This window comes from Gadus chalcogrammus, chromosome 23, assembly GCF_026213295.1.
Source record: "Gadus chalcogrammus isolate NIFS_2021 chromosome 23, NIFS_Gcha_1.0, whole genome shotgun sequence".
NCBI classification, from domain to species: domain Eukaryota; kingdom Metazoa; phylum Chordata; class Actinopteri; order Gadiformes; family Gadidae; genus Gadus; species Gadus chalcogrammus.
Genome location: NC_079434.1, coordinates 16210061 through 16228259, shown reverse-complemented (window position 1 = coordinate 16228259; position 18199 = coordinate 16210061). Strand labels below are relative to the sequence as shown.

At 47.9% G+C, this 18199-nt stretch overlaps 2 protein-coding genes across 2 annotated transcripts; one reads left to right on the top strand and one right to left on the bottom strand.

Annotated features, from left to right (window-relative positions):
• LOC130377694 (proline-rich protein 2-like) lies at positions 1–12032 on the bottom strand. The gene is made up of 2 exons (XM_056584850.1): positions 12023–12032; positions 1–992 (listed from the first exon to the last, which is right to left on the bottom strand). Exons 1-2 carry the CDS (start codon positions 12030–12032, stop codon positions 1–3), a joined length of 1002 nt encoding a protein of 333 aa, XP_056440825.1.
• Positions 11813–16893, top strand: LOC130377221 (holocytochrome c-type synthase-like). Its single transcript, XM_056584249.1, has 8 exons — positions 11813–11982; positions 12818–12938; positions 13201–13242; positions 14003–14151; positions 14887–15035; positions 15409–15528; positions 15614–15700; positions 15952–16893. The coding sequence occupies exons 2-8, from the start codon at positions 12830–12832 to the stop codon at positions 16148–16150; spliced, it is 855 nt and encodes a 284-aa protein (XP_056440224.1). The 5' UTR covers positions 11813–11982; positions 12818–12829; the 3' UTR covers positions 16151–16893.
• Positions 16894–18199: the final 1306 nt, after the last annotated feature.

Genomic DNA, 18199 nt, shown 5'->3' with positions numbered 1-18199 from the left:
TTAGGGTACTCGCCCCTTGTGGTGCTGTGAGGTGGTGCCTCTGCTGCTGCTGCTGTGAGGTTGGTGTTGGGAGAAGACGTCAGGGTACTCGCCCCCTGTGGTGCTGGAAGGGTGGTGCTCTGAGGAGACGTCAGGGTACTCGCCCCCTGTGGTGCTGGAAGGGTGGTGCTCTGAGGAGACGTCAGGGTACTCGCCCCCTGTGGGGCTGTAAGGGTGGTGCTCTGAGGAGACGTCAGGGTACTCGCCCCCTGTGGGGCTGTAAGGGTGGTGCTCTGAGGAGACGTCAGGGTACTCGCCCCCTGTGGGGCTGTAAGGGTGGTGCTCTGAGGAGACGTCAGGGTACTCGCCCCCTGTGGTGCTGCAGTGAGGGTGGTGCTGTGAGGGTGGTGCAGGGAGGGTGGTGCTCTGAGGAGACGTCAGGGTTCTCGCCCCCTGGTGCTGCTGTGAGGGTGGTGCTGTGAGGGTGGTGCTGTGAGGTAGTGTTGCTGTGAGGGTGGTGCTCTGAGGAGACGTCAGTGGGAGGGCCCCCTGTGGTGCAGGGCCCAGTGGTGACCGGACGGGATGGGGCCCCTGGCACCGGACGGACGGGAGGGGGCCCCTGGCTCCGGACGGGATGGGGCCCCTGGCTCCGGACGGGAGGGGGCCCCTGGCTCCAGACGGGAGGGGGCCCCTGGCTCCGGACGGACGGGAGGGGGCCCCTGGCTCCGGACGGGATGGGGCCCCTGGCTCCGGACGGGAGGGGGCCCCTGGCTCCGGACGGGAGGGGGCCCCTGGCTCCAGACGGGAGGGGGCCCCTGGCTCCGGACGGACGGGAGGGGGCCCCTGGCTCCGGACGGGATGGGGCCCCTGGCTCCGGACGGGAGGGGGCCCCTGGCTCCGGACGGGAGGGGGCCCCTGGCTCCAGACGGGAGGGGGCCCCTGGCTCCGGACGGACGGGGGGCCCCTGGCTCCGGACAGACGGGGGGCCCCTGGCTCCAGACGGGAGGGGGCCCCTGGCTCCAGACAGGAAGAACCTCTGGCTCCAGACGGGGTTGTGTGTGTGTGTGTGTGTGTGTGTGTGTGTGTGTGTGTGTGTGTGTGTGTGTGTGTGTGTGTGTGTGTGTGTGTGGAGGGGTGGGGGGGCGGGGGGGGCAGTTGATGAGCAGATTGGATCTGGATTGATCTATTGATTAAGAAGCTGATCAATTGATCAATACATTAAGAACGTGTATTGAATTGAGATATACCGCTGCGAACCGACCACATCAACTACATTCCCTAATGAATGCATGGACCTCAATATACAGTATGTATTAAATTACCCATAAGGACACGGGCCGAGGTAAAACTATGTCCACTGATCTCAGGGCAATGCCCTTTAGAAAAAACCTCTTCAGAAACTGACAACTGACAAACACCCTCTTTGAACAATACAGTTCCCACCTGTCAATCAATGCCTGAATCTTTCGTAGGGAGACATTAGGATAGGACATTTTGATATGGTATTGTGACATGATTTTATAATATTTTGATATTAGTTTAACGATGAATTCCTTTCCCCCTCACTAATTGCCTGCTGTGAGCCGACCTGTTAGCAGGCCTTTCAAACATGCATTGTCTGTTCTATGCTGCCCTCTTGGCCATGTCTCTCTTGAAAAAGGGATTTTAAACTCAATGAGACGTTTACCTAGTTAAATAAAAGTTAAATACAATTAAATAAACAGGCCTTTCCAGAAACAGGTCAGTGTTAGAAGTCCGGATACTGACGCCTCAGACTCTGAACAATACTAGCAGGAATGTTCTACTGGTCAAGCTGCAGCCTCTTCTAACCAGAGTCAGAGTGATGTCAGTGGGCTGGGACCTGCCTCTGTAACAGATGGGGCAGCAGGGTCTGGTGACGGATCGCCTGTCCGTGGTGCTGCTGGCCCCCCGCCCAGCAGGGCACCTTAGCAGCGCCTCCAGGACACTCTCATGGGGGGGCCACAGGGGGCCAGGAAGAATGTGAGGGACGTTTTGAGATTGATACCACACACAGTGGGAAGAGTGATGGAGGAAGAGGGAAAGTACAATATGTTGCGCCCTCGAACCCAATAGGGCTGCAGAACGGTGTCCAGACAGAGGAACACGTGTTAGTTCATTAGGGCATTTGGCAAAATCACTCACTTCTCTTTGCTGTCAGGGAAAGAAAGCACCTCACAGAATACATTTCCTCCTCTATTCCAGGGTGAACACTGTTCACTGATTATTTGGCATGCCGCTGTACCGTTTATATTTTCTTAATGTCATGTAAAAATAATTGAGTGATGTAGTAATGTGTAATGTGAGTAACCTAATAGTTCTGTTTTGAGGTGGCCAGGACTACCGATGTTACCCTCTTGGCTAACTCGCATTCGCACTGAAGTGGAGTCCCTGCAGATTACATTTGGAATACGTTTAAATCCTCTGCGGTTCCCGTGTGGATATCGGATTAAAACATCCCTGTGAGAACAGCAGGGAGAAGTCCAACTGCTTTGCATTTTATTCAATTTGATTTATTTTGAATATACATGTTTATTGGACATTCAATAACACAGAAACATTTCATAGTTTACAGCATAATACAATAAAGAACAACCCCCTCTCTGCCTATCTACTTAACGATAGCAGTGTTGTTTATGAGATGCATAAGGAGGAGTCCGGCGGGGCGAGGGGGGCCATTGGACTGGCCGGTCAATCTATGGTGGTTGCCCCTTGGAGGCGCCCCTGGACACCGTCCTTACCTCCTCCTGGCCTCCTCTAGACCTCCAGATCTCCTCTAAACCTGTAGACCTCCAGATCTCCTCTAAACCTCTAGACCTCCTCTCCTCTAAACCTCTAGACCTCCTCTCCTCTAAACCTCTAGACCTCCTCTTAACCTCTAGACGTCCTCTCCTCTAAACCTCTGGACGTCCTCTCCTCTAAACCTCTAGACCTCCTTTCCTCTAAACCTCTAGACCTCCTCGCCTCTAAACCTCTAGACCTCCTCTCCTCTAAACCTCTAGACCTCCTCTTAACCTCTAGACCTCCTTTCCTCTAAACCTCTAGACCTCCTCGCCTCTAAACCTCTAGACCTCCTCTCCTCTAAACCTCTAGACCTCCTCTCCTCTAAACCTCTAGACCTCCTCTTAACCTCTAGACCTCCTCTCCTCTAAACCTCCTGGCCTCCTCTCCTCTAAACCTCTAGACCTCCTCTCCTCTAAACCTCTAGACCTCCTCTAAACCTCTAGACCTCTAGACCTCCTCTAAACCTCTAGACCTCCTCTCCTCTAAACCTCCTGGCCTCCTTTCCTCTAAACCTCTAGACCTCCTCTCCCCTAAACCTCCTGGCCACCAGACCTCCACTTAACCTCTGGACCTCCTCTCCTCTAAACCTCCTGGCCTCCTCTCCTCTTAACCTCTAGACCTCCTCTCCTCTAAACCTCTATAACCCTAATAACACTGAGCATCATTGTGTCACTCTGAGGACTGCGGAGTCAAAGAGAGTCCCATCACACCCACAGGTCCTCTTCATCTTCTGCGGAGGTTGAAGAGGACCTTGAAGACCAAGTGTTCCGCTGTGAGGGAACCTGGCAGGAGAACAAGCCCATTGTGTACGAGGCGGTATTGTGCCGGAGCTTCTGAAGCTCTGCCAGTGTTGTGATGTTCCCCTTAGTGGACAGAGATACGCCGTGTAGGCGGAGACGCCTCGGAAGGGGAGCAGCTAGTGGGCGGGGACGCGGCCCTCAGCCCCCCAGGACGTGGCCCTCGGCCCCCTGGGAGGGGAGGGAGAGGACTACAGCTCGCTCCCCTGGATGAACCTCTGCCTCAGTGCTCGGGCTTCACCCTCCACCTCAGGGGGGGGGGGGGGGGGTCGGGTGCCCACCACCACAACATCTGAACCAAAAGCGTCTGCCTTGGAACCCGGGGGAGAGTAGGCGGTCTAGTGGTCTTCTGCTGGCGGTGATCCTCACGGGGGAGGGCAGGTAGTCACCTGCTTTGTGGCTTCGCCCCCGAGACAATCCCCTATCACACATTCTGTTTATCTCTGGAAGTCAGTCGGGCCTCATTGCTTTAAAAAAAAAAAACTTTTTCAAAATGCCAAAACCCCAGAACCAATCAGCAGGCTGAGGACGGAATGCCGCAGTCTGCAAATTAAAAAAACAATGGCAGCGCCCAAGGAGAGGGAAGCAATCAAAACTGTTTTGATCCTAGACTGAATATAAATGTTACAAACTGGCCGGAAGGCTTAACTCAGATAGCAATACGCTTTTGCTTTACTTCCAACCAGATTCAGCAAGTTCACGGGCGCCACTCTGATTGGCACTGGAGTGCCACATGGAGTTTTGGAACAACGCAAGTCTGAAGCCAATCAGTGCCCAGCCAGGGCCAGCCGGATATCAGGAGGTCTCCCAGGGTTAGCCGTTACACTCACAATACTAAGATACTAACATATCAGGCTATCATGCAGACGCTAAATACACATCACACTCTTGAATGAGGGATCTGGATGATGCGTTTCAATGAGGTCACCACGACTACCTGGTCTGTAGCCGTGGAGGCAACGGGTTCCACAGCAGGCTAGAACCCCTCCTGGGTGAGTGGACCTGATGTGGACCGTGTGGTGCTGGTGTAGACCACGTGGTCCCGATGTGGACCGTGGACCCAGGGATGGCACCCTCTCCATTTGAGAGTGGTTGAAGGACCTCTTACCGACTTGCAGCCTGAGCTTCACGTGTGAGGACCCAATGAGGCTGAGTGTGAGGCCGTCACGCCACGGGGTCCGGTGGACCGGTATGATACGCTGATGAACCGCACCCTGGCACACTCTGAAGGCCTTCGGCCTTTTAGCCCAATCTCTCCTTTAGCGAGTAGCAGCTTCTGCTTGTCTCCTCTCAACTGAGACGATGTTTCTTGAGTGGTTAACTCCATTCCTCTTACATTGGAGCACTTTGAGAGGCGGTGAGGCCGAAGGAGCAGTCGAGATTAGACTTCACTGTGAGCACTTTAACCTACCGCCTGTTAGCCGCTGTATGCTAATCAGAACCAAGTTCTCTAGAGCTGATATCATTAGTAACTTAAGAAATAATCAGCTCCATTTCAAAATGATCAGGCTCCACACAGCCAGTCGATTAGACTACAAATGTCAGGCAACGCTGGATTTGAACAGCTTTAGGTGTCGTTTCAACACTGTGGATCTGTTCAATCTCAAAAAATAAAAAGACTGTTTGAACTCAACGTTCAGTTGAGTGAAATGAGGTGAGTATATTACAATTGGCAAAATATCTAACAGCCTTAACCCAATTAAAATATAATAAACACTACATCACATGATTAGATGGCTCTGAATGTTCTTCAAAAGTAGAACTTGGAAGGCTGTGAAATCCGGAACTGAAACGACTCATCCCTTGAGGGACTGTTAAATGTGAACATTAACCTAATTATTATTAGTCAATGTTTGGATTGATCTTATCTCTATAATTTGCTTTAATTTGTTATATTTTATATACATTTTATTGTTTCAGGTCTCTCTTGCAAGAGAGATTTTGATTTCAATGAGACTTTCCTAATAAATTACCAAAAAACCGAAAAGAGCATGGCCATAGTCTTTTTGATGAGCATGAGCATTCGAGAATGCAATGATTGTTTGAACCATGACGTTTAAAATTATGTTACATGTGAGTGCTGTTTAACTTTCCTCACAATTTGTGAAAAAAGAAAATGACTGGAAAAACCTCTCGGCTTTCTTTCTCTTACTCAAGAAGTCATTTTGATCTGGCGTTTGCTTCTGTAATACACACTTATTATTTAAAATATTACTAATTTATTATCAGTAACATTATCTACAGTTTTTAGTGATAGATCTATTCTGAGGTGAGTGATGGGTAAAGCCTGTTTAAATATAAAATAAACAAGTAATAAATATAGAAATCGATCTGCAATAGCTAACCTTGAGTGGGTTCTTACCATGAATAAATATATATATCTTGACCGCCTTTTTGTTGTCAGATAAGTAATCAATCTCAATCAGCTTTAATAGGCATGCTAACATTATGTCTATCAATCTGGCTATTAGGTTTCTAAATGTCTGGGAGTTATAATCTTTTTTTATTCTGATAATGTACGCCCAGACACTACGTCATCTGCAGATATACTCTTATTTTTTGCAAAGTTATAAATAATAAATAGGAGGCTGGCCAAGTATTTTGTGAATTCCATACTAATTTACAACATCGCCACCCAGTGGTGGTATTCTGTACTGACCTGACCAAGGCCATTAGCCTCAGCCTCACATCCAACACACCTCGAGGCAGGGTGGTGCTCTGCTGCCTCCCAGGAGAAGGTCCTGGGCTCCAGCCGAGCTCAAGTGTGGAGCTGGCATGTTCTCACCGCTCTCCCTGGGGTGTCTCCAATGTTCCTCCTTCACAGAGGGACCTTCATGCTAGGTTGATACTCCTGTTGGCCACCAGCAGTGAACCTGGAGATGTTCCCCAGGCACTGGACTGGGGGGGGAGGCGATGTTAGAACCAGTCAACCTCCTTATCATAAACAATATTAATATCAAGCAGTGTTTATCCTTCCGTTTAACAGGTTAGTATAAAGCAGAACTTACAAACGCGGTCAGACCCTTAAGCAAAGAGCATTGAAATTATTGACTTGAAATAAACCTGCATTTAGAGCCTGATTTAGATCCCCGATTTGGGCATATTTATTTATTCTTTATTTATGTTGAGTCATCTTATATTTTTCCCGATAGGTGATTATTTCTGAGGTTTTGTCCGAGCACTGAATGTTCTGCACAGGTTCTGGTCCAACAGACAAGGGTTAGGGTTAGGGTTAGTGCAAGTGCAAGAGCAAGTGTGGCTGCCTGTTGTCATACAATACCTTGCTGAGTCTGATTGGACTCTGGGGCTGCACACCTGTTGCACATTGAGTCATCAGTGTGCACCAGCCATCATCACCACACAAAAAAAATCTCCTAGCATGGAACACGGAGCACAAGGCCATGTATCGTTAACTAGAAACTTCTAGAGTAAACCGGCTTGTGACCTCGGCACCCTGCGTCCTCGTCTGGAGGAGCCTGTGAAAGGCCCCTGGGTGGACGAGGGTGGTTGGCTTTGCCGCAACATTATCGATCCGATGGGGCTGCTCGGGGTAAACTGAAGGACCAATGAGGATGGAAATGTTTTTTTGCAAAAGAAAATCTTGCTTCAGAATCAGAAGCCACAGGGAGGCTGGAGACGATCAGAACACACACTGTAGTAAAGGTCAAGGCAAACTGACCCATCCTTAGTTATTCCATGTGTCAGTTATTAAAGCAAACTGACCCATCTTTAGTTATTATATATGTCAGTTATTAAAGCAAAACGACACATCCTTAGTTATTGAAGGCCTTTAAAAAAATTACCAGGAGACCAATTGAGGACACCACAGGGAACCTCTACAAAATCTGTCTCCCTCGAAGCAATGAAAACACTGCATGGGCTCAAGAAGAGCTGAGGCCTATTTTCATGATTGATCCATTAATGGTTCAGCACATGACACATCTGATTATAGTGTGTTGGCCTTTACGCAAGGGGATGGTTAGTCAAATCAGAGCCAATTAAACCAGTATCAATCCAACTTACCCAGCAGATGCAAATTTGGGTGAGAGAAAAAAAAAAAAGAATTCAGTGCAAGGTGGTTCTCTGTGGATTTCCATTTAGCGTGCAAATTTAGTTCTTCTGCACAAATCAACATAGAAGCACACTGGCCTCCAGCAGCATGTTAATCCGAGTACAAGGGCGGGCACCACATAGAACGGCCAGACAAACGAAAGGTTGACAGACGTACGGAACAAAGATGCAACGGGACTCCCCTGAGAGGGTGAGAGCCTGCTGGGTGAAAACACTTAGAGATCTTTGTCTAATGAGACAGGCGGGCCGCCCCTCTCTCTCCTTCCTCAGCTCCTCAGCCGCCCAGCTGCGATGGCCAGAGGTGATAACGGCAATAAAAGCACACCCAGGTGAGCAGGGGAATCTTTCAGTCCCAGAAAGAGACATGGTGCATACTAACCAGCATCCAGTCGTGGCCATGAGGAGGTTTGACAAAGCTGTTGATGCATTGATGGGAGATGGTCCTTTAGGCCGCACAGACCGTTGGTGGGGGGCGGGGAGGGGGGGGGGGGTCATCCAATGCTTTACAGAGTGGCATACCAGTCAAATGGAGGGCCCTGATATGCATTAACTGGCATGAATAAAGCATGCACCATTATTTGGGGTGGACTTTGATAAGAAAGAGTGTCCTTTGATCGATGAAAACCTAAAGTGCCAGCTGCTGGACTCAAACACAGACCCTGCTCTGTGCATCAATTATTCTTACAGTTCAAATGCACTGCGTGAACCTTTACAACTCCTGCAAGAACTTGCTGCCAGTAATATATATATATATATATATATATATGAGGTATAACCACCCGATGCAAATAGGGTATGGTTCTGCGCTCTGAGTCCTCATACAGCTATAATGAGGCTCAAAACACTGTCAGGCATCTCTTAACACCGTGAAGGAGAAATAATACTGGTGATGTATCACAGCACTGGCTTATGGAAGTGAAATTGCCATGAAGTGCGCCATAAGGATTGCTTGGTCAACTCCAACACTATAACTTCATTAACATTACGGTCGCACATGTGGAAAGAGCTCCTTAATACTCTTTTTAAGGTGGACTGATTATCAGGGCTGAATATCAGTCACGCTATTTTCTACATAATAGACTTAAAGTCCAATTCAAAATTAAAAAGTCTGACTCGTTTCAACTGCAGTCGCCTGACGAGTTTAATCTCCAGCCCTGTTAATATCAAAGCTCCAACTACAAAAATGCCTAATTTGTGAAATTGACCGTCGGTTGTCCAGCTGATTAAGGGCAGCCACGGGCCGTGTGACGACTCATTTCACCACGGCTTATCTGCTGGTGAGATGCCAGCGTTGGCAGAGAGCAGAGACAGTGTCAGCGGAAAGGGATAAACCATTCTGGTCCTGCTGGAGCCTCCATCGCTTAAAGAGCGCGTGATCTGACTGGCGCAACAGCTGCTCCAGGTGAACCTGTAAAAGCCACCTAGGTGGAGCGTGGTGATTGTGGCTTTGCTACGACATTATCCATCCAATAGTGCTCCTCGGGTAATCTAAAGAAACCAATGAGGATGGGAATGTTCTTTTGAAGAAAGCCACAGGGAATCTGGAGCCGATCAGAACCAACACTGTAGTGAAGGTCAGCGCAAACTGACCCATCCGTAGTTATTACACTGGTCAGTTATTAAAGCAAACGGAACCATCCATAGTTATTACACTGGTCAGTTATTAAAGCAAACTGACCCATCCGTAGTTATTACACTGGTCAGTTAAAGCAAACTGACCCATCATCCGTAGTTATGATGACACTGGTCAGTTATTAAAGCAAACTGACCCACCCTTAGTTATTACATGTGTCAGTTAACTCAGCTGGTCCAGGTAAACCACAGGGACCCTCTCAGCGCGATACGGGGGTCGAATCGTCAGGAGGCCGCACAGCATCACGGCAACCAAACGCCTCCATAAACAGGCTGTCACCGCATCAGGGCCCACCAAACGTCGTTGGAACCACAGGTTTAGCGACCTCCACAGGAAAGGTTTATGCATCCAGAAAGGAGAGTTCCAGCTTCCATCTGAGACCTAGACCTTGTTAAGCTCTGATCTCTGATGTTAGTAGGGTTCTCGATCCTTCATAAAGCCGTACCCAGTGCGCAGGCCACGGGCTGAACAGGTTGAAGCCCCTTCCAAAGACCTGTCCCCCTTCCTCATCCGTAAGCAAAACAAATAACGTACAAATATCAGATTCCAACACATTTCTAATGTCCTTCAGGATGGACACGGGGAGAACATTCTGACAATGTATGTGAAATATGGAACTCTTTACCTCATACAATCATATAAATTAAGGTTAGAATACACTTTAAAAAACAGCTCAAAATACATTTTAATAATTTGCAATAGTTAATTTAGACTTGTCAATATATGTCATTGGGTACAGATTATGTTATGTTATTGGAGAGGTGCTATGAAACATCATACTTGCTACTTTACAATTGTACGTATGATGTCTTTCTTTTCCCTCTCTATGATTTCATAATTGTAAATTGTTTTTGTTTTTTCTTTTGTTTTTTGTTGTTATCTGTTCTCTTTTCTTCTTTATCCTGTTTTCATGTATTGTTGATTTATTGTATGTTTTTCTTGTTAAATGTGGACCCCAGGAAGAGTAGCTGTTGCCTGGTGTAATGGCTAATGGGGATCCTTTAGGGGATCCTAATAAACTAAACTAAACTAAACACTGTGCAGAACAGCACACGGATGCGCCTTGATCACGCTACGGTGCATATAAAGACTAATTGGAAAGTGGCTTTTCAATGACTTTTACATCCTGTCTGTTTTTCGGTTTTACTTATTCAATCCACTGGAACAACCCTTTGCCTCCATGTTACTGGGGTTGCGCTCCAGCTCCAAGGCTCCTTGCACTTGTAGCTCACCCACAGCAGAGCTCATTCTCCGGCCGTTTGAACGCGCCAGAAGGCCTCAGTCAGTGTTTCCCCCAGCACTGTCTGGTTAAGACGGCCAACTTAACGACAATAGGGCCCCGCCTTGAGTACCAATGTATTGAAAAAATGGGAAATTTTATCCATCATTTTTTTTATATATATATATATATATATATATATATCGTCAATTATTATGCATTGAGAAAGTAAAAAACTCTCACAGGGAATGAAAACAAACTTCCATCAGGTAAAAAAAAAAGAAAGATTAATAATGCATTCGTAATACTGTTCACAACAATAGTCGTGCCATAAATCTTTTTGAATGGAATTGAAACGGCGGCAACTGGTGGTTGTACATATTAAGAAGAAGGTACACCCCCCACAGGGTAGTCATGGCTACATGATGGTGTTCCTTGTCCCAAACAACCTGAACACCGCCATGATGAGGAAGCTATAAACGTCCTTAAGTTAAACGCCGCAATGGATTGAAAACAAACATGCATAATATACAACATTAACCTGTTTATAATGAATCTGTCTAGTGAGAACAACATCTTTCTGGTCCAATCCACTCGATTTCTTGCATCCTAGTAGATGAAAAATGGTCCTAGAACATACCATCCACTCAGTGAACGATAAAACTGAAGGTCACTTGGTATTCTGCGAGAGATTGGGGCCTGGGTTCATCAGGCTTGCCTCTTAAAACTTTATTACAGTTTAATCTATCCGTATCTCATATACGCTAACATAGTCTGGGCCGGTACATACCAATCCAATCTACTTAATTTTTTCATCATCCAAAATACATTTGTAGGGCCGGCCACCTCCCTTAATCACCTGGCCCATCTGGCCCCTGCTTAAAAGAACATATCATCCTCTATCCTCTAACATCCACATCACTCATTCATATATTCACCTATTCTGCTACCCACTCCTTTCATTTGTTTCCTTGAAGCCAATTCCCAATCCATACATATAATATTACATGCCATCCAATACCTTCAGTGATCTGAAACTCATCGCAGCCCTATTTCACTAATATATGACAGGCAGACAGATATACAGACAGACATACCGACTGACAGATGGATAGAATGGATAGAGAAAATATATAAACAACGGCAAGTACATCACCGCCATCTGCTGTGCGTTAGGAGTATATATATATAATATATATATATATATGTATATCAACTCCTCCCACCCAGTAGGTGGCGGTGAGGTTCTTTCCGTTTTGTGCACCACCTTTTATTTAAAAAAAATAAGATATCACATGGGTGCGTTCCATTATTCTCCCTTTGGTTTCCTCGTTCCCTATTCGCTAGTGAACGCTTTATAGGCTACAAGAAGACAAATTGGAACCCAGCCCGCTTAGCCGTGACCGCGCAAGATACTCTGGGTAATAGCCATGGTCGTGTGATGACATTGGGATAGAAACTCTGAGACGGCGAACTGACAGGTTGGTGAACGTCTCCTACCGTTCCGTTTGAGCTTCTTACCTGGCCACATGTTAACATGTTGTCTTTGTGTTGGGTCCACGAGGTCTGGGCTACGGCGGGAAACAGATAATAAGTGAATAAACCTGCAGCTATAGGACGACCTGATGATGTAACGTAACGTTAGTGAACTAGTACTAGTGAGTTACTAAACCTGGAGTTACCTTGGACGACCTGAGCTTATGTAACGTTAGTGAACTAGTACTAGTAATTTACTTAACCCGGAGTTACCTTGGACGACCTGATGATGTAACGTAACGCTAGTGAACTAGTGAGTTACTAAACCTGGAGTTACCTTGGACGACCTGATGATGTAACGTAACGCTAGTGAACTAGTGAGTTACTAAACCTGGAGTTAACTTGGACGACCTGATGCTGTTACGTTAGTGAACTAGTTAGTTACTAAACCTGGAGTTACCTTGGACGACCAGAGGATGTAACGTTACGTCCGCACTGGTGAACTAGTTGGTTACTAAACCTGGGGTTAACGATTACTAGTCACTTGTCAACTAACATTAGTTGCTAGATAACCAGTGAAAGGTCGTGGGCCTTGTGAGCCAAGGAGGAGCCAGGGGTCACATGGGGCAGCAGGATGGGGGCTAAGAGGGCAGGATGAAGGCTAAGGGGTCACATTGGGGAGGATGGCGGCTAGGGGGGCAAGATGGAGGCTAAGGGGTCACATGGGGCAGCAGGGGGGAGGCTGAGGGGTCACATGGGGCATGATGGAGGCTGAGGGGAAATGTCTTTGTTGTACATTTTGTTACCACACTAATAGCATGTTGTCGCCTGCTGCCTCAGACTTGGAGAACGATGGGAGTCACAGGGTCTGCGATGGGCGTCCCAACCGTCTGGGCCGAGGCCGCGGTGGCCACGCCCCCCCAGGGCTGTCCCATGCATCGGGAAGACCCCGCCCCAAAAGGTGAGACAGGAGGGGTGTGATGAGGGGAAAAGGGATGGAGGGAGATTGAGACTTTGAAGAGTTGAACTCGGTCTATTGATCGATGAATTCTGATGATTGATAAATCCTCACTGTCCTCAATGGCCATTGTCTATTAATCTTCACTTTTCAAGTAAAATAATTTATTGATTAATGAATGTGATTGAATTGATATGGATCAGTGTGAATGTAGTTGAACTATTCAGTGGTTAATCAGAGTGGTCTTGTCTCTCTCCTCTTTCAGCTGCCCCCCCTCCAGGATGCCCCATGCACCAAAGCTCTGCTGGTAAGTACCAGGAAAAGCTACACTCATCAAAACCACACAGCCTAAAGAATTATTGTTGTTGCCAGTAAACTCAGCTGTGGTGCATCAATAGGCCCCCATACGTCACTTTAGCCTATGAGCTCATTACAAAGTCATACCAGCCGTCTGCCTACCATCATTTGGTCTGCAACAGCCAATCAACAAGCTCAACTGCTCCTCCCCTCCCCGCTGAGCATCCACTGGGCGTGGCCAGAGATGTTTCCTTCAGCCCCGCAACCAATAACATAGACGGGAGATCCTTGATCTAAGAATGGACGAGCTTTAGGACCTTCTGAGGAATGGAGCTTCTCCCCTTGCAGTACAGCCTCTAAACAAGCTGTAGCACTGAACAAAACCCACACGGGTTCCCTCAAAGAGAGGATGGCTGGGTAATACAGATTATTATAATATGTAAAAAAAAAAAGCTGCAGAGGAGGAACTAGAGCAATTAGTAGAATTGCTCCATGTTGTTGCCATGTATAGAGGTCTTCAGTGTGATGTAGTGAGCCTGTATCTGAAGTGCCCCTGGACTATGGGCTCTGGCCCGCCCCAGCTGTCGCCTCACTGGGAAGCTCTGACCAGCTGGAGGTAACAGGTGGGGTTCCATGTTCAGATGAAGTCAGACCCGTTAGCCCGCGCTTCTTCTAAACATCTGACCCGGTTAGGACCGTTTAGGAGTGTTCTAGAACGTGTTGCTCATGACCACACAGAGCCCTCATGTTTTACCTCCACCCACCTCCAGGTGGCGCCGTGCCTCCGGCCCCTGAGGCTCCAGCGGCCCCTGTGGCCCCCGCGGGTCCGGCCCACCAGGACCGAGCCTATGAGTTTGTGGGGTGCCCCATGAAGGCTGCAGTGTCGGGCGGACAGAACGACATCGACCCCACGAACATGGTACTGTCCTCTGACGCCTGGGAGGAGAATGACACCAGGGATGTTCTGTTCCTCAGGGAGAGAGGAAGTGACATTCAGATCATGTTTCAACTCATATTTCTCGCACAACAAATTGCCCCAATGGGGCAATTTGTTGTGCAGTAGATAGTATACAAATCCAAATCACACACACGCACACAATAAAAAACACTATACAATAAATAGTATTCAATAAAAATGTAAAATAATAATACACATAATATATATATAAATGTATATATATAGAAAGGCAGAGGCTCAGCATATCCAAAAGTGTGAGATTGGGGGGGGGGGGGGGAGGTGTTATCTACGGTTCTTATTATTTGTACACTGGTGGCTACTTTAAGAGGCCTTTGCTGAACCAGTTGAGATCCGTTGTAATTCCACAGTAGATTCACACCCTTCTCTGTCTGCTGAAGGCCTACGATGGGAGCGGCGTTGTGGTCAACTGGTTCTCCTCTCTAGCGCATCACGCTTACTGGTTGCAAGTTGTTTATATGAAAAAAAAAAAAACGTAATTGCTGATGCTATGGTGATGAGGCTATCTGGTCTATCTGCTTTGGCCGGTACCTGAAGTGTGAATGCTATGGTGATGAGGCTATCTGGTCTATCTGCTTTGGCCGGTACCTGAAGTGTGAAGGAGGAGGTCTTGGTGAGGACTGATCCGTCATGGTCTCTTCGGGGTGTGAGGTCCTCATGTGGGCTCTTTCCCTCCAGATGCCTCCTCCGAACCAGAGCCCCGCCCCCGACCAGCCCTTCCCACTGCCGCTCAACAGGAAGGAGTCCAACATCCCCCGACACGGCAGCGAACAGAAGTGGGTGTACCCCTCAGAGCAGATGTTCTGGAACGCCATGCTGCGCAAAGGGTACGGAACGCCTGCTTCACCTGTTGATCACATGACTAGGGATCATGAACACTAGACTGATGGATCCTCTTACATGTAGCAGGCTCCATTCCAACAATTAAGGCTGTTCATCAGCTAGAGGGCTCCATTCCAACAATAAGGGTGTTCGTCAGCTAGAGGGCTCCATTCCAACAATAATGGTGTTCGTCAGCTAGAGGGCTCCATTCAAACAATAAGGGTGTTCGTCAGCTAGAGGGATCCATTCCAACAATAAGGCTGCTAGTCAGCTGTACTCGGAAGAAAAAGTAAATCTTTCTATTGATAATAGTATCCTCCTTAGTGTTTCTGTATTGACTCTCTGAACCGTTCCCTCTCCTGTCCTCCCCTGCTGTAGGTGGCGCTGGCGCGAGGAGTCCCTGGATCCTCAGGACATGAGCAACATCATCAAGATCCACAACGAGAACAACGAGCAGGCCTGGCAGGAGATCCTCAAGTGGGAGGCACTGCACGCCGGGTGAGTCCATCTCTCCTCCGTGGCTCCTCCCCTAAGAGGGATGCTGATGATGATACTGATGATGATGTCACCCTTCCTCTTCCAGAGAATGCCCTTGTGGCCCCTCCCTCAAACGATTTGGAGGGAAAGCCAAAGAATATTCTCCAAGGGCGCGGATTCGATCCTGGATGGGGTCAGTATTTTATTAATCACTGGTAGCATTATCCCGCTAAGTGACTGGTAACTGGTAACATTATCCCACTAGGTGACTGGTAACATTGTCCCAGTAGGTGACTAAACATTATCCCACTAAGTGACTTAGCATTATCCCACCACCTGACCGGTCTCCTCCCACTAGCTGACTCGTAACCCGTCTCCTTCCACTAGCTGACTGGTAACCTGTCTCCCCCCACTAGCTGACTGGTAACCCGTCTCCCCCTCCAGGTACGAGCTCCCGTTCGACCGCCATGACTGGATCGTGGACCGCTGTGGGCGGGAGGTGCGCTACGTCATCGACTACTACGACGGCGAGATCAACAAGGAGAACTACCAGTTCTCCAACCTGGACGTGCGCCCCGCCATCGACTCGCTGGACGCCGTCTGGGACCGCGTGAAGGTGGCCTGGTGGCGCTGGACCTCCTAGGGCCTCCCAAGACCTCCAGACGTCCACCCTGCTCACATGGGACAGGGGCGGGGGCGCGCCTTCATCTGGACCCTGAGGTCTGTGCACCCTGAAGCAAGGAGCACAGATCAAGATTCTTGACTTTCATCTCTATCAGCAGAAGTTGTGCCGCAACATCCATCTCATTTGGGGATGGATGTGATGCTCTTCTGAATTCCATGTTTAGACCACTTCAGTCACTTCAGAGGACTCCATCGCCATGAACCTTTCTGAGTAAAACCACACGGCTGGCCTCCTAAATCATGTTGAAGGGATTCACAGGATCCCAGGGGTACCTACACTCCAACCCTGCTCCTCAGAGCTTTGACGAGGCTTCTCTCCTCGACCTGAAGCAGATCAAATCCTGAAGTGAAGCTGTAGGCCCGGAGAAGATCCGTGAGATCAGGCAGAGGCCCCACCTGGCTCCTTCAGACCGTTTTGAATATTCTGTATTTCTTTGTTTAACTATGCTATTCTAGCAGACTGAATGAGGACCAACACACTGACAGCTTCCACTGTGATGCTGCTGCCTCGGTCAATTAGAACCAAGGAACGCTTATTCAGACCATGCTCATGACCATGGGCAATGGGGGGTAACGAATGTGTGGAGGGTAACGTATGTGTGAAGGGTAACGTATGTGTGGAGGGTAACGTGTGTGTGGAGGGTAACGTGTGTGTGGAGGGTAACGTGTGTGTGGAGGGTAACGTATGTGTGGAGGGTAACGTATGTGTGGAGGGTAACGTATGTGTGGAGGGTAACGTATGTGTGGAGGGTAACGTATGTGTGGAGGGTAACGTATGTGTGGAGGGTAACGTATGTGTGGAGGGTAACGTATGTGTGGAGGGTAACGTATGTGTGGAGGGTAACGTATGTGTGGAGGGTAACGTGTGTGTGGAGGGTAACGTATGTGTGGAGGGTAACGTATGTGTGGAGGGTAACGTGTGTGTGTGGAGGGTAACGTGTGTGTGGAGGGTAACGTATGTGTGGAGGGTAACGTATGTGTGTGGAGGGTAACGTGTGTGTGTGGAGGGTAACGTATGTGTGGAGGGTAACGTGTGTGTGGAGGGTCATGTATGTGTGTCGAGGGGGGGTAATGTGTGTCGAGGGTGATGTGTGCGTGTGTGTGTGTGGGGGGTAATGCATGTGGACTGTAATGTATGTGTGTGTGTGGGGGTGGGGGTAATGTATGTGTAGAGTGTAATGTATGTGTGAGGTAGTGTGTGTGTGTGTGTGTGGGGGGGGGGGGGGGTGTAAGTGAGGGGTTCCGTGGTTTAACTTTGAAGTGCAGCTGAATGTTTGGTTCTCAAAGCCTCGATTGACTTGAGGTGTAAAACTATCGAAGTTCATCCCTCATGAAATCAAAACTTGTTTCAATGTGTTGATCTAGATTTAGCAGCCTTGATATACTGTAATTATAGCTTGGATATTTATTCATTTGGTCATAAAGCGATTCAAACAGACACGTATTTCCTGACCCAATGTGTGCTGGTACACGTTCAGTGTAGTCTCCTTTGGTTGCGTGAACTTCATGATGTATAGAGGTCTTCAGCTGTGAGGCCATCTCAAATCAACTAGTCCACCGTTGAAGTGCTTATCAATAAAAGTGTACCATTGACTGTACAATTGCATTGCTAGTGTTTGTTAAATCACTGGATTTTTAAATAGAGGCTGTAAACATTAGAGCATGAATATGGTTGAGGAGTATAACATGAAACAAGTGCAGCTCCATAACACACTATTAACTAATCACTATTGAAGTGATTAAGTAATGATGTCAATACAATGCACTTCAGCTACATATATACTAATATATTAGTATTAGTGTGTATATAATTTAGGATTGGATACATCGTTAAAAATTGTCTTAGTTTCTGTCTAGCTATTATTTAGCTGAATTTAAATAGTCGTATTTATGCCCCACCTTGCCTTTGTATTTTAAATTAATGGTAAGTAAAAAGTCTGAGCCGCAGTATTCAGACTGAACAATAGATGGCGCCATGATAGAGCGAATGGGTCACCGAGCTGAGCCC

Bases quoted from the DNA above. Each gene is read 5' to 3' on its own strand.
- LOC130377221 (XM_056584249.1), top strand. From the start codon at position 12,830: ATGGGAGTCACAGGGTCTGCGATGGGCGTCCCAACCGTCTGGGCCGAG. The intron at 14,152-14,886 runs GTACTGTCCTCT...CTTTCCCTCCAG, and splicing joins ACATCGACCCCACGAACATG to ATGCCTCCTCCGAACCAGAG. The intron at 15,529-15,613 runs GTGAGTCCATCT...TTCCTCTTCCAG, and splicing joins TGGGAGGCACTGCACGCCGG to AGAATGCCCTTGTGGCCCCT.